Source organism: Mirounga leonina, unplaced genomic scaffold (assembly GCF_011800145.1).
Source record: "Mirounga leonina isolate KUSES-001 unplaced genomic scaffold, KU_Mleo_1.0 Mir_154, whole genome shotgun sequence".
Lineage (NCBI taxonomy): Eukaryota > Metazoa > Chordata > Mammalia > Carnivora > Phocidae > Mirounga > Mirounga leonina.
Genome location: NW_023270389.1, coordinates 31,628,981 through 31,644,369, shown reverse-complemented (window position 1 = coordinate 31,644,369; position 15,389 = coordinate 31,628,981). Strand labels below are relative to the sequence as shown.

Genomic DNA, 15,389 nt, shown 5'->3' with positions numbered 1-15,389 from the left:
CATCAAGACATAATAAAGGGGAGCTAACTTTCAGAATCCTTTCTTGTAAACAGCCAGCATCTCAAATCCTAGGTCTACAAAAAGAAGACACAATCTTAACTACCTATTGAATCAAGGCAAATGATGTAAGCGATGGAAGTGGGACAGGTAGGACTTGTGGCAAAGTACTAAACTCATGACACAACTAAACACCCACTGCTTAGTTCTAGCATATTGCTGCTACTGGGAAGTGCAAGACCAGAATTAGCAAATATTCCCATTTACCAAAAGGAATTAGAAACTTGAATTCTACGCAAAATTTCACTAAAATTTATAAAGTTAGAAACATCTTCAAACATTTTTAAAACACCATATGGCCAAATAAAACATCTCTATTAAATATTTTTGCCCAGAATCACCAGTTTACAACCTTTGCCTTAAAGCAGTAATTCACTTTCAAAAATCCAGGTTCTGGGTCAGTGATAGAAAAGAGCATGTATTAATTTAATTGATTTTTTTTGCATCCTGTTTAATAGGTGAAATATATATTATTTAAACTCACATCTTAATATTTAATTTTTCAAAAATAAACCCACAAAAACTAATCTTAAAAGAGCCAATTCTTTCAAGAAAAGTTTTACTGTTACTGGTAAATCTTTAAATCTAATTGATGCTCTATATAGAAGATAAAGTTATTTTTCAGTTTACTTGGATTTAGAGAAAACAAATAAGAAAAAAATTTTATATGCATATTTTTAAGCATCCTAAGCATAACAAAGTACAAAAGAAAGGCACAATTAATGTATTAATGCATCCATTTTTTTTTTTACTATAAATACTCACCTAAGGATGCACAAGCAAATTTTGCCTCCTGATGTGAGTCTGCAGAATCCAAATCTCTGTTTACTTTCAATGTCTGTCAGTACAAAGGTAAAATGCTGTCCGACTTGATTTTGAGATACTCTAAAATACAGCAATATTATAAAACTTCAATGTGTTTTCGTGTGAGAATTTTCTTAAAGAAAAACAAAGCAAGAATATATTTACATGAGCCATTGGGTTCACCTTCTCAATCAGTTGGTTCTCAAATCTAGAACTGTGTTCTAAAACTAAAATGAGTGTGAAATGTGTAAACAACTAAATAATGAGCCAAATATCACATTAAGTTGTAACCCTTACAGGCCGAGCAATTAAGTATATACTAACCTCTTAGTAGGGAATCATAAGGTATTTCACTGTAAGTCTGCACATGCCTAGAAGTACTTCTAAAATGCTTCATAAATCTGAAAATACCATTACTGAGACTGTTGAACTGAGAAGCAAAACATGATGACTGATTCTGCTCAACTCCAGCCTCTCTTGTCATATTATTTTAAGACTGCTTAGACAGCAAATCAGGCTGCTTTAGCATCCAATGGCAGCCACCACACCACCTCTGTTTAATTGTTTCTTCTGTTGACATTCTCACCCAGTAAAGCACCATAAAAATTACTATTGGCATTTTTTAGCCTTCTCATCTAGAACTACCTACGTACTGAGAACAAATTTCCAAGCACAAAGAAAGAACACAATTTCCACAGAAAAGCTTACTACAAAGAATTTTAGCTGTTGACCTACGTATCATGCTATTATAGTACGCGTCACACTGCGGTGTAACGTGCAATATAAACCATTACATTGAATCTTTATCACCATTTAAAATATATAAACACACTTCTGTTACTGGCTATCATTCTGCCATTAGACAACCATAATTGAACATCTGCTTCCTGGTCCCACGATAAAATATCTATGACACCTAAATTTTGGTTCTGAAATAGCCACAGGAATTATGTAGAAAGAAGTAGTTGCTTTATTACCAGTGTGCCAATACTACAAATTGTTTGCAATTGTCAAGAAATACTGCATTTCAAGTGCTGAATATTTCACAAATACACATTTAAGTGGACAGTTCAGAAAAAATTTTTACAAACTTCAAAAACACCTCCAGTGCCCATGTTCACAATGTACTTTCAAAAGCCTTTCTTCTTGTATTTTATCTTTGCTAGTAATTTGTAAATTGCAATTTGAACAAGCACAGCTGATTCTCCAGGAAGGAGGTAAAACAAGGGGTATCATTCATCAGCAATACTTACTAGTATCAATTAGCCTCATTCAGAAGGCATTATCTTTAACATTGTAAAATTTCGGATTTTTACTAATCTTTACTTTAACAAAGTATTTTCTGAAAATAAATTTTCCTTTAAAACCCCTCATACCATATTCTTAAAAAAACTGATAACAGGGTGTGAAAATCACATGAAAAACAATAAATAATTAGTTTTTATGTTCAAAGGCCTATATATTCTGTGAAATTCCAACTACACACAGGTAATACTCTATTCATTATTTGTTCAGTAAAATACAAACATAATGAGATTTTCAAAACTGCTGGGAGGATTTCCCTGCAGCCTTCCATAATATTGCACTATTTCTATACAGCTATTCTTGGGAGACAACTAGCAAGAGTTTTACAATATCACACAGATGGTCTTTTCAATTAGGGTGAAGTGAGACAGAAACCAGGATATATACATCTAATTTTAAAAGACACAATTCTAAGGCTCTGATTAAGGATATAGTAATATTTTTTTTTCTGCAGGTGCTTACAATATGTACCTGAAGAACAAAAGGAAGAAATGGAACCTTAAGACTTCTCCTAACTGGCCACAGTGGAGAAAACAAAAGATATAATCATGTAAAAAGGCTTCTTCCTTTCAAATATTATTTAATTTTAAACCTCTGGTCCTTTTTTTGTTGTTGCTAGAAGCAGTGAAGAGAACATACATTTCTTTTTATTAAAAAACACATGAAACAATTTTAAAGTGCTCACTGGGATGAGTTGAAGTTACTTTGAATGATGGCTTATACTGTACCTTTCAATGTCAAAGGGGAAACAGAACTTGGGCACACTCTGTAGTACTTCCTGCAAATGCAAATTAAAAAAAAAAAAAAGCTTTAGAATATTTTAAAAGATGCACTTAAAACTTTTTCTTGAGACCTTTTCTAGGGGGTAAAAAGTTTGTTTGTTTTTTTTCCTTAAGAAAAATAGCACAGGTTCCTAGACTAAAATAATTGATTATTAAAAAGGAATTAAGTTGGTGCTTTGGCAGATTGCACTGACAATGCCACGGAAGCCCCAGGAGGGAAAGGCCTGGCCTGAAGGGTATTAACACCCTTCACATCCCCGCTGGGATTCCCTTCAACAAGGCCATATGGATTTTACAAGAAGCACCGCACCATATGGGTAAGCTACGTCTGCTGCTACTTGTACCACAGACTAGCCACAGGGACTTCTGACAGATCCTGGCTCAAAAATATAAATGTTGTTTCAATTAAAATGCAGGCAGAGAAAAGGGAATGAAGTTGGCAGCGGCATGAATTACTGAGAGGTATAACAAATCTACACGTCCCATAGTAAAACAGTTAAAAAAAAAAAAAAAAGACTTTCTATAGCTAAAGAAACACATTTATATGTTTCAACTCTTGGTAAATTCAACAACAGCAACACTAAGTTTATCTCAAATAACATTCTTTTAAAAAATGTGTATCTAAAAATAAGCCTTTAAATTTAAAACAACATAGCTTCTATTCTGTGCACTTTCGTTTATGGATTGTCTAATATGAAATCAGTGTTTTAATGAAGCATAGAAAATAACCTGCAGTGATTTTATAGAGTCATTATAAAATAATTTTAAAAGCCTTTAGAAATCATACACGTTATAATCATAACAAAATATGAGTAACTGTCAGACACCTGGCAAAAAATAGAAAAAGATTTATTCTTTTATATAGGAAAAACAACTTAAAATTAACTCTGATTCTAAAGTTAAGCTTTAGAATTGAAAATAACATCATATAAGTTCAAAGTCAGGTGATTTTATAAGACAAAGAGATTTATGAGAACGTTTCCTATTAAAAAAAAAAGAGCAAATATCTTAATGCAGTAGTCACCGCCACCAAAAATACTACCTCTTTACCAATAAAATTTACATCCAGAGAAATCATTAATACCTGCATATTTAATTCCTCTACAGAAACCTAGTATTGAGTGTTTTAAAGTAGAATTTATCATGTTCTTTTAAAATGTAGACTGCAATAAGGTATTAATTAATAAAAAACATTATAAAATTCCAATGCCAATATCTAAGGAAGCTTCAAGGAAGCCTTAAGACATTGAAGCAGAAAGAAAAGCAAAAAAGCAGTCCTTCTATCTTTAGGGCAAGGTATCCTGCTTTGCTTATGAACACATACCTTTAAAAATATGAGCCCAGACCCCGTATTTAGAAAAAGCTGCTTTACTATTGAAAAATTCTGTTAAATGTAATTAAAAGAGCCACTAAACTTGAAATAATTTAAATTACTGAAACTGAAAACAGTTCATTACAAATAAGTTCATTTGTCCATTGCTAATCCTTATCTTGTGCTACAAAAAGTGAAGCCATTTACCATATTTACTATACATATGAACACTATTTTAACATCCCTCCCTTGCAAAGTTGTTCATATAATTTTTGTAACAATAGATATGTATTCAAAACTCATTGTCTACTTCTAAATATACCAAAATTAGTAATATATTTCACATCAGTTTTAAGACTGAAATTAAGAAGAATGTTTCCCAGTTAGTTGCTCAATCTTTCACACCCTCCCCCTCCCTTTCTCCACAAGCAACACACATGCACACACTTCTGCAAAACAGCCTCAGCTCGCTTCCCAACTGGCAGAAGCATCCCTCAGGGGACAAGTCTTTAAACCTCCGCACTCTTTAAAATTCAACCAGCCAGCAGGTCTATAGACTAGTGTATAAACAGTATAGACAAAAAAATCCTCTCTCAGCTTATGTCAGTGACAAAGCAGCTCAGCAGTTGACTGTTTCTCCCCTGACAGTATAAGCTGGGTTTACACAGATCAATAGCTGAAAGTCCTACCTAGCTCCCAGGGCTCGGGTTTTCTTCCTTAATTACAGGTGCTATTCAAACTGAAGTTAAAAAAGAAAAGAGACAGAGAGAGAGGTTGAAGGGAGGAATAAGATACATGCAAAAAAGTTTTTTTATTCTTTTAGCAATAATGTTAATTGAAAATTGTACTTTTATATGTATTGGAAGTGTTCATAAAGTCTGATGCTTCCATTATAAAGTGTTTTTGATATCACACACACATGCACACTAGATGGGGATCCATAGATTATGTGAAAGCTTTAAGATAAAACTCCTCAAAAGTTATGTTTCTGTTTTCTTCAGGCTTTTGTTTTCAGGAAATACCTAATTTCCTCAGCCAAGAAAAATTATTTGAATTTTCTAAGTCATCTCAATTCTCTAAAATATTTTATTTTTATACAAAAAGAACACACTGACTAAAACGTCAAACGTTAAAAATAGTAATAACAAAAGGAAATAGAATATAGTTATGAATAGCAAATACAAAGGGCATGCATAAACACACATACATATATATATATATGGCATATATATATATATGGCATATATATATATATATGCGCATATACCCTAAAAACAACACATCTACCATCATATAAATGACTGGAAATAAGGACTGATGAAAATTTATACATTGGGTTTTTCTTTTTGGCACTATATCCCAGATCTCTATTAATAAGCATTATGGTCAAATTGATCTCATGAGAGAGAAGAGAGCAAACTGCTAGTGTTTGAGGGGTTTATTAATAACTCTTTATCCCATGAAGCTACTGTTCAGCATTACAAATTGATCAAAGAAGAAGGAAAAAGGCATTTAAGAATCTACTTTTTGAAAAAACTAAAATATGCAGAGTTTACCTCCTAATTAAAGTTCAATAACCACAAAGGTCTTAGAATTTCTCAGAGAAAAATCTCAAATGAAATGAGACATATCATTATTGACACCAGTAATTGTTTTCCTCTTCTTAAACTACTTCTTCCCTACACTATATTGAAACACTAATGTTCTCTAAGGTTCCATATATTCCTCTCTTCCATGCTGATGAAGTGTATCTGCCTAGGAAATTTTGTTTACATCCACAGTTTCAACTACAACTACCAATCTCTTAGTCTTATAGTTAAGATATTTCTGACTCCGGGATTATATATCTAACTACTCTCTAGTATCAATTTCTGAATGTTCCCTAGACACCTCAATTCTTTTACGTGTAGTCCTTATCACCTGGAACAGCAGCACCATCTATCCAGTTACCCAAACCAAAACATGGTAGCTGTCTAGACCCCTCCCTTTTCTTAACTCCTATATATAATCAAGTCCTCTTAATTCAATTCCATAACTATCTCACTCCGGAAGTTCTCAATGGGAGGGCAGAAGAATTAGAAGGAAGATAAGAAGGTGTTAAGAATCACTTGGGAGGGCTTTTCAAAACACATTCATCACCTACACTATAGACCCATAAGGGTCTTGACTCAGTTCAAATACCATCCATATTTAAGGAATAAGACTAACTGTAACTAACCAAGGAATATACTAACTGTATAATTAAGGAATAAGACTAATGTTAAGGGTGCTTAATAGGTCAGGAATAGTTACTCTCTCATTGCAAAAAGTGACAAGATTTGCTCAGGGACTGGTTAATTCTACATCCTCTTTGAGGACTCCAGAAACTTCTGTCCTTCTTTCTGCTTTGCTGTCCTGTGTTTGTTGGATTTGTCCTCAGCTACCTATACTCATGGTCACAAAATAAGCTGCCAGAGTTCAGCACACCACATGAAGACACAGCAGTGTCCAGTGAAAGAACCATTTCTTTCTGTTATTTCTTTTCATCAGCGAGGAAACTTTTCCCAGAAGTGCCCCCTCGACCCCACAGCTGACTTTCCCAATATATTTAATTAGCCCAGAAGGTCACAGCTACTCCTAAACTAATCACTGGCAAGGGAAATGGTTATCTATGCTTAGCTTAGCCTTAGACTAGTTAAAAGAAAAGTCAAAATTCAAACCTATTCATTTTCTGCTAACCATGATGCATGTAATTTTATATAAAGAAGCTGAAATACCATATTTTCTTTCTTAAGATTCCACACAATAATTTTAATCAGAAAGTTGTCAGGAAAAATATAACACAATTTATATAAGAACAGTTTTCAAATATCCATCATTTTATTCTTTCAGTAACACTTTCAGAATAATTTTGTAGCAACAAGGGGGTCATTTGTCAATTCTAATCTAATTTTTCACAAAGGCCATCCATTCCTAAAAAGGTGATTACTTCACTTTGAATATTATCTCCCCAAATATGTGAAAATTAATTAATACTATGAATTCAAAGAAACATACACTAAGCTGCTTGGTCACAAGCAGACTGCACGGTGCAGAACTGAGATTCCCACACTGTGCACTAAGATGTTTCGGGCGGCACAGCAAACTCACAGGGGCACTGCAAGATGCATTAAATTGTCAAGGGAAATACAGCTAACCTGATAGAGTGACTAAATCAGATGGCATTTTATTAAAAGGTAGAATTACATTAATATGGTAAGATGTATCTAGCTTCTTTAGACATCATCTTCTCATTTTTTTAAAGAAGTTTTTTGTTTTTTGTTTTTTAATTAAGAGAATGTATTTTAACCTTAAAGCCACGGAATAACTGTCAGAATAACTGAGCCCACTGTGGAATTTTTCTCTTGGTATTTGCTTTCATGTACTATTTCAATTAGAAATAAACTTCTCTTTTGTCATTCCTCCTTAAATTAAGGAAAGTAATGTAAGTCTGTGATTTCTGACACTAAAACTATTTAGACTGTGAACGCTGGTCAAATTATTTTTCACTTTGAAAAATTAAAAATGAATTTTTATTGTTGGAAGATTTATATTTGTTTGCCAAGAAGCAAATATATTCTTCTATAAAAAGAACTGTGCTGTTGAAACATAAATTTTAAGGATTTTGGTTCTCTGTGTATCAGTCTTAGAAGGATGAGGAGACCTCTGTGGTCTGCAGTCACTTTAGTTTAACCTACTGCCAATGACAAAGCCTAGATTCAAAGCAGGGCAGAGTGATGTTATAAAAAATATGTATATTCACAATTAGATAGGTGGTTTGCTTGGCCAACACAAGGTATATTTCCCTCATTAATTTAAAAGAAGCATTTAAAAGCCATGAAAGAAAATTATACATATATATGCAAATGGGTTTCCAAAGTTTCTTTGTCAAAATTCTACTAAAAACTGCCTTCAAATTTTTATCCCTAGGTTAACTTTAACTTCTAATCAAGGATTGGAATAACAATTATCCTAAAAAGCCACTTAGTTTGTTTTCTAGTTTGTTTTCTAATAACCATATAACCTCTCACTGCTTTCAGACTAATACCTCTTTGCTTTATTCACCTTATTTTAACTAATAACATTTTCTAGATCAAAGGAAATACATAATAAAATAGAACATTGCCTATAAAATTTATTTGCATTTACAGATACTAAAGTATTTAAAATTGAATGTCAATCATTTAAATCAAGATAAGTAGGATGAAGATAATTAGGAAAATACTTCAATTTTTAGAAAAAAACAAGTTTTACCTCAGTCAACTGATAGGCTACCATGACTTCACCCCGCAGCTAGATGTTGTGTAGGATAAAGGAAATATGATTCCTGATTTTCGGAACAAAGGAGACTTAAGATTAGATCATTACAAAATAGATGCATGCACGCATGTGCACACACGCATGCACGCATGTGCACACACACATGCACACACGCACACACACACACACATTAGATGGAAAGTCACAGTGGCCAGGTGCACAGTGTTCTGGAGTCAAGAGTTAAAATTCAAATTCCGGCTCTGCAAGGTATTGGCTATGTGCTCCATTCACCTCTTCCAGAAAATGGGCAAAAATTGCTATCTATTTTGTAGGACTGAGGATTTATTTGGGGATTTATATGAGGATTATGTGAGAAATCCACATAAATGATTAGACGATGTCAGGCATATAAAAACCTCCTGACAACTGTTAGCTCTTTTATTAATTAGTTACTTGTTTTAAGAATTCTCAAACATCATATGAATTCCAATGAAGATATTTATCTACGCAAAAAATATTTACTGAATAACTAAAACATTTAAGGTCCTGTGTTCAATGGCCTATGCCAAAATGTTAGCATCCTGAGACATAAAATGATGAAAAATATTATATTATACTGAATAATTTATCTGTCTCTTTTGAAGATTTTTAATATATTTAACATAGGTGCATACGGATATAGATATACATGTAGATATAGATTTGAATGCATTATACTATTTCTATATAACCAAACACAGTAAGAGCAGCCTCTGTTAACCCTGCAAGGTTATACCATATGTGTATCTCATAATCCAACATGTGTAGGAGCTTACTTTGGGCTGTCATATTGGCTACTTGAATTAAAACGATCTTCAAAGAATCATGCCAACAGACATTTTTCATTTAAGGAGGATTTCCTAATAAAATTCTTTTTTCATGTACTTAAATCAATCCACATAATAAAGATTAATTACCAATTCTAGGTAAGGTACTGACCAACTTGAAGAATAAAACTATTCCTTGCTTTCTTCTACAATCTCAAATGAAGCCTTTCCTTCAACTGTCTTGGCAAAGATATTGTTAAATGTAGCCTTAGAAAACATATCCTCTCTTTCTCTCACTGCCCTGTAATAGTGTTATCTCTCTTTGTTCTCTGTTAATAATTATTTTATATTTTTCCTCAGTCACAGGCTACCAGACTCTTGATTCATATTTTTTCTGTTATTCTTCATACCTAGGCCATGTGTGGATAATCCTTCTGTCATGATATTCATGACATATTCTCCATTCACTGTGTAGGTCACACATTAGAGAACTGATTTTTCTATTACAGATGACAAATATAGATATGATATGTTCCAGAGCAGTAAATTATAATTATCCTGTTTTTCTGGTCCTGCCTCGAACCTAGTTCAGAACTATGCCTGAACTGCTAATTTTCCCCAGACAGTGAATCTTGTGATACATCAGATGGGAATCTTGTCATTTGTCTGATGCTTTTAAGAAAGAACAGAATCTTAGTTTTAAAGAATAAATCAGGGACTGTACACTTTAAGGTGCTTGAAAAATACACCATTAGATGAGTATTATATTCTGGGAGCAATGGTATATTTACTATTTCTCTATGCCTTGAAAGTCCTTGGAATCTGTAAAATCATCTAGCAGAAATGCAAATTATAGTATATTTTAAAAGTTTGGAAAAAATCAATTGATTGTTTAACTATTTGGAGGCTTTGTTTGGAAGAATTAACTTGTAAGTACACAATTATAAAATACAAACTGTTCAATGAAGACCATTTATTTAAAGTGTATAAAGTCTAACCAGTACTCATATATTGACAAATTCAATGTGAATTTATTTATATCAGTTATCAATATGTTTATGTATGTTTATTTACCAAATATTTAATGTGTGAATGGCAGTCACAGACAATCACATTGTAATGTAATAAGAGCATTGGCAGGAAAAGTGAAGAATACCAGGAAGCCTAGAAGACAGATATGTAAACCAAATTTAGGAGCGGTGCTTCTGGAAGAGTGTAGTGGAAGTCCCAAGGGAAGAAATCTTCTCTAAGTAGAGAAATGAAGGGAGAATGAGAAATTGGCCAGCCTATCGCATGAGAAGAGGGAGGTAGAGAAGACATAAGAATGGTATTCCCTCATAGGAAAGAAAATGTACAAAAATATGGAAATGAGAAAGAACAAGTACAAAGTTTGGAAGAATGATAAGAGAATGTAGCTTGAAAATAAGCAAGGGACTGAATACATAAGGTCTTTAAAAGCTACCTAAGAAGTTTGGACTTGATGCAAAGAGTAAGGAAACCATTCCTCCTGGTTTGCCCACAACACTTCATATGTATCTTCTCAGAAAATTATCAGTAGCACCCCCTCTTACTCTCAAAGGTATCCAAGTTATAATTTATTGTAATAGAAATCAGAACAGTGGTAACCTGGGGCTGTGGGGTGGGTTAGGGGACATGAAAGCAGCAAGAAGGAACTTCCTGGAGTGCTAAAAAGTCTGTATCTTTAAAGGAATGTGGGTTACACAGGTGTATGCATCTGTCAAAACTCATTTCATTGTACACTTGAGACCTGCATTGTACCATATATAAATTATCGGTCAAAAAACCCCTAATAATCCATTGTATATATGGACCACATCTTCTTTATCCATTCATCTGTTGAAGGGCATCTCGGCTCTTTCCACAGTTTGGCTATTGCGGACATTGCTGCTATGAACATTGGGGTGCATATGGCCCTTCTTTTCACTACATCTGTGTCTTTGGGGTAAATACCCAGTAGTGCAATTGCTGGGTCATAGGGTAGCTCTGTTTTTAAATTTTTGAGGAACCTCCACACTGTTTTCCAACGTGGCTGTACCAACTTGCATTCCCACCAACAGTGTAAAAGGGTTCCCCTTTCTCCACAACCTCTCCAACATTTGTTGTTTCTTTCCCTGTCCATTTTTGCCATTCTAACTGGTGTAAGGTGGTCCATATATACAATGGAATATTACTCAGCCATCAGAAAGGATGAATACCCAACTTTTACATCAACATGGATTGGACTGGAGGAGATTATGCTAAGTGAAATAAGTCAAGCAGAGAAAGTCAATTATCACATGGTTTCACTTATTTGTGGAACATAAGGAATAGCATGGAGGACACTAGGAGAAGGAAGGGAAAAATGAGGGGGGCGGGGATTGGAGGGAGAGTTGAACCATGAGAGACTATGGACTCTGAGAAACAAACAGGGTTTTATAGGGGAGGGGGTGGGGGATTGTTAGCCAGGTGATGGGTAAGAGCTATGACTGTTTTATTCTCCAACATTATGAAAGATCAATGTTATTCTTCATATTTTTATACTCCCCTCAACAAATACTCCATTATAATATCCCCAGGTTATAAAATCAGCAAATCTTCTCATACAATGATGAAAATATATCATGTCTTTGCTCTCCTAATGATTTGTTTCAAGATATAGGTTATAGAGTCTTTAACCACTTCTAATGTTATAATCAACATATGTCATTCATCAGTAACCAGAGATCAATGAAGTTAGTTGCAAGCCAGAAAGTCTTAGTAGTTACAATGGCATAATAAATGGAAACAAATGAATCTCTAAAATCTTTTGGGGCTTATTCAACTTTGGAGTTCCTCTCATGCCTAACCAGTGCCTGGCACATCACTCATGCTCTGAAAAAAATGTGTTGAACTCACATTAAATTACACTGTTTCTAGCATCATCAGAATAAATTTGCCTTGGTAGACAGTTCAAGGAAATGTGATTTATGAGTGTGCATGTTTTCTTATTTCATTACTTTCATATAAAATCATTGCTGGGGTGCATGGGTAGCTGAGTTGGTTAAGCGTGTGACTCTTGATCTCAGCTCAGGTCTTGATCTCAAGGTCGTGAGTTCAAGCTACACGTATAGTAGTAGTAGTAGTAATAATAATAATAATAATAATAACAGCCTACTCTATGCCAGGTTCTGACCTAAGCATTTTACATCTATTACCTCATTTAGTCCTTACAACAACTTCTGTTTTGTTTCCTTTTACAGGTGGAAAAAACAAAAAGAAGTCAAAAAGACTAAGTAACTTGTCCAAAGTCACACAGCTAGCAAATGTTAGAGTCAGGACTTAAATCCATAGGCTAAAGCTTCTAGCCATTATTCTCTATCCTATGTATTTTTTTTTTCACTTTGTTTTCATGAAGGTTCCAACATATAATCAGCAGATGCCTAAATTTGATGCCCATTTGGTCTCTATGTGGTGGATATTTCCCATATTTATGAAGAGTTAAAATTATATAATTAGTATTTCAAAACAAAAGTTCAACCTGGTGTATGAAAAAAATAAAAGGGGCCAAGACATGAAGGAATCACGAGGAGAAACATGAGATAATATGTAATTACAAATGTGAGTCTTACTTGCCCTAGGTTGTTCTATTCCCTTGAAATTAACTTCTGAGGCAAAAATAAATAAATAAATAAAAATGCTGCTTATGCCTATGTTTATTACTACTGAGAATATTCGATTTGCAGTAAACTAACACCTAACTCCTTTCAAATAACAGACTTATAAATGGGGGCTTAAGTTGATTCTCACAGAGGAATAAAATATCAAGTAATTAAATTTGAAGTGTATTCTTTAAAATCTGAAACAAAATCATGTGTCACATGGCAGAACAAGGACCATACCATAAGAAGTAAGTCATACTAGAGTAACAAAAGCAGGATGAGGTTAAACAAGGTTAATAGTAACAAAGAGAGTTAGGGTTGAGAGAATATTTATTCATCTCAGGCTCAAGAATGAAGATTTGTAGCTAGGTCAAAGCTGTCTGTATATGATGGTCAGATGGACAAGGAAAACTAGCTCAGATAGTGAACACCCTGGGTTCAGTTATACCTTTAGCAATTCTATTCAATGAAGTTTGCTAGACATTTTTATCCCTTTCAATCTAAAGCAAGAACTAAAGTACTTATAATTAATATTACAACTTTATTCAAATACAGTCAACAGGCAGGACTAAAAATCAAGACTCCTGGAGCTCTGACTTTATACATATATTTTTTAGGTTGTCTTAAATTACCCAAGATTTTTCTTTTATAAAAAATGTACATGCCTATAATTTTTAATATGTCAAACTACAATTAAACTTAAAGTCATAGTGGGGTTTTTTTGAATGAATATTTCTTGAAATTCTAAATAGAAATACCATGAGCTATTATTTTGCAAACTTATTCTACCTCACCCATCATAGAACATCCACCTCTTGGAATAAAAATTTAGTTCACACTCTCTGCTGACGTAATCCTTGGCCTCTTGCTGAGATTATAAGTAAAGGTGCCAATTTTGGTTTTAGTTCTTGTAATGCAGAAAACTCTTTCTATGAGAAACTAAACTGTGAACACTGGTTCTTTTCACACACAGAAAGCCACCAAACAGGCCTCACCAAATAGCAATGAGTTTTGATCACTCCTAGTCTAGTTCACTTTGGCATAAATGGCCTTAAAGAGAAAACACAATTTCCTGAATCTCTTGTAAAGGATTTTGCTCAATAAACCAGAAACTACATGTTGTCATTTGATAAACTCTCTCAGTTAAGAAGTAATAACTCTTGAATAAATTATCTCATACTTTCTACATATTTCTTATAATATATTATTGTATTGGAATATGTGGAGACCAAGAATAATTATAAAAACAGGAGTGGTTTATTTGTAAAAGCAGACTAAAATAAATTCCACAAAGTTAGATTCAACCTTTGGTCAGCTAAAAAGTAGACCTAAAACAGTTCTCTTTCATTGAAAATTTTCTTTAAAGTATGATGTAAATTCAGCAAGTCTCCAGCACTTCTCGTTGTTGATTCTTCTCAGCTTGGTGCCACCAGTGATCTCTAATTTCTTCATCCAATAGCCTTTTTTTTCAGTCTTTATCATATTTGACTTTTCTACAATGTGTCACGTTTCATTTATTCATATAATATACATTTATTCAGTATCCACCATGCATGAGACACTTGGGATTAGAAGATGAAAGTGATCCTCCCCATGATCTGAGGAAGCTCAGGTTTCTCCCTAAACCACCCCTGCTTACAAGTAGCTTCCTGAGCTGTCTGTATCCACTTTATCTAGCTCTCCTCCCATCTTTGTCATTTCTTTTCGGGCTGCTTCACGACTTCCTCTCTATAAGCCTTCTCCATTTGGTGGTCCCAGGGTTCTTTCTATCTTTAGCCTTCACTTCTCCATGGGGAATCCAATCTCACTGCTAGACACAGTAGATGAAAATCTGGGCACTCCAAAGAAAAATGAGAGATTCAGAACCCAGGTCAGCTACTTAATAGCTATGTGAAACCATGTCATCATCCTCTCCTAAACTCCAGTCAGAGGTTTCCTCCTACTTAGAAGACATCCCTACCAGAATAGCTGGAATATCCAAAACTGAAAACATTATTCTTCCTTCAAAATATGTTCCTCTCCCTAATGCCTTATTTCTATGCTGTCATGCTAACTTTTTCCCAATCTAACTTTTTCCAAACTTTAGAATCAGGCAACAATTTTTCTTTCACTATACACAAGCACATCAGAAACTAGTTAAAACCACATGGACCTCATGTCTGCATTCACCAAAATGACCACTAGACTGCATTGTTGTCTTTTCTGGTCAAATAGGCTAAGGGTAAATATGTGTTACCATTTAGTACCAGCTTACCAAGATAAACTGCAATGTTATCCCTTGTCTAGAAAAAATACATATGAATAAACTGGTAACTATGTATTTGAATAATAATTTATAGAATAAGCAATAATTAATATTTTAATGTAGTATTTACCATCACAATTAGTTAAAATACTTAATTATTAA

At 33.8% G+C, this 15,389-nt stretch overlaps 1 protein-coding gene across 1 annotated transcript in view; it reads right to left on the bottom strand.

The window, feature by feature from the left end:
* Positions 1–15,389, bottom strand: part of LOC118014243 (DENN domain-containing protein 1B) — a 206,596-nt gene that overhangs the window by 106,813 nt on the left and 84,394 nt on the right. Inside the window, exons 4-5 of the mRNA XM_035010393.1 lie at positions 2,895–2,944; positions 823–942 (exon numbers count right to left, since the gene is read on the bottom strand). Coding sequence (XP_034866284.1) covers positions 823–942; positions 2,895–2,944 — 170 coding nt within the window. The remainder of the gene's footprint in view (positions 1–822; positions 943–2,894; positions 2,945–15,389) is intronic.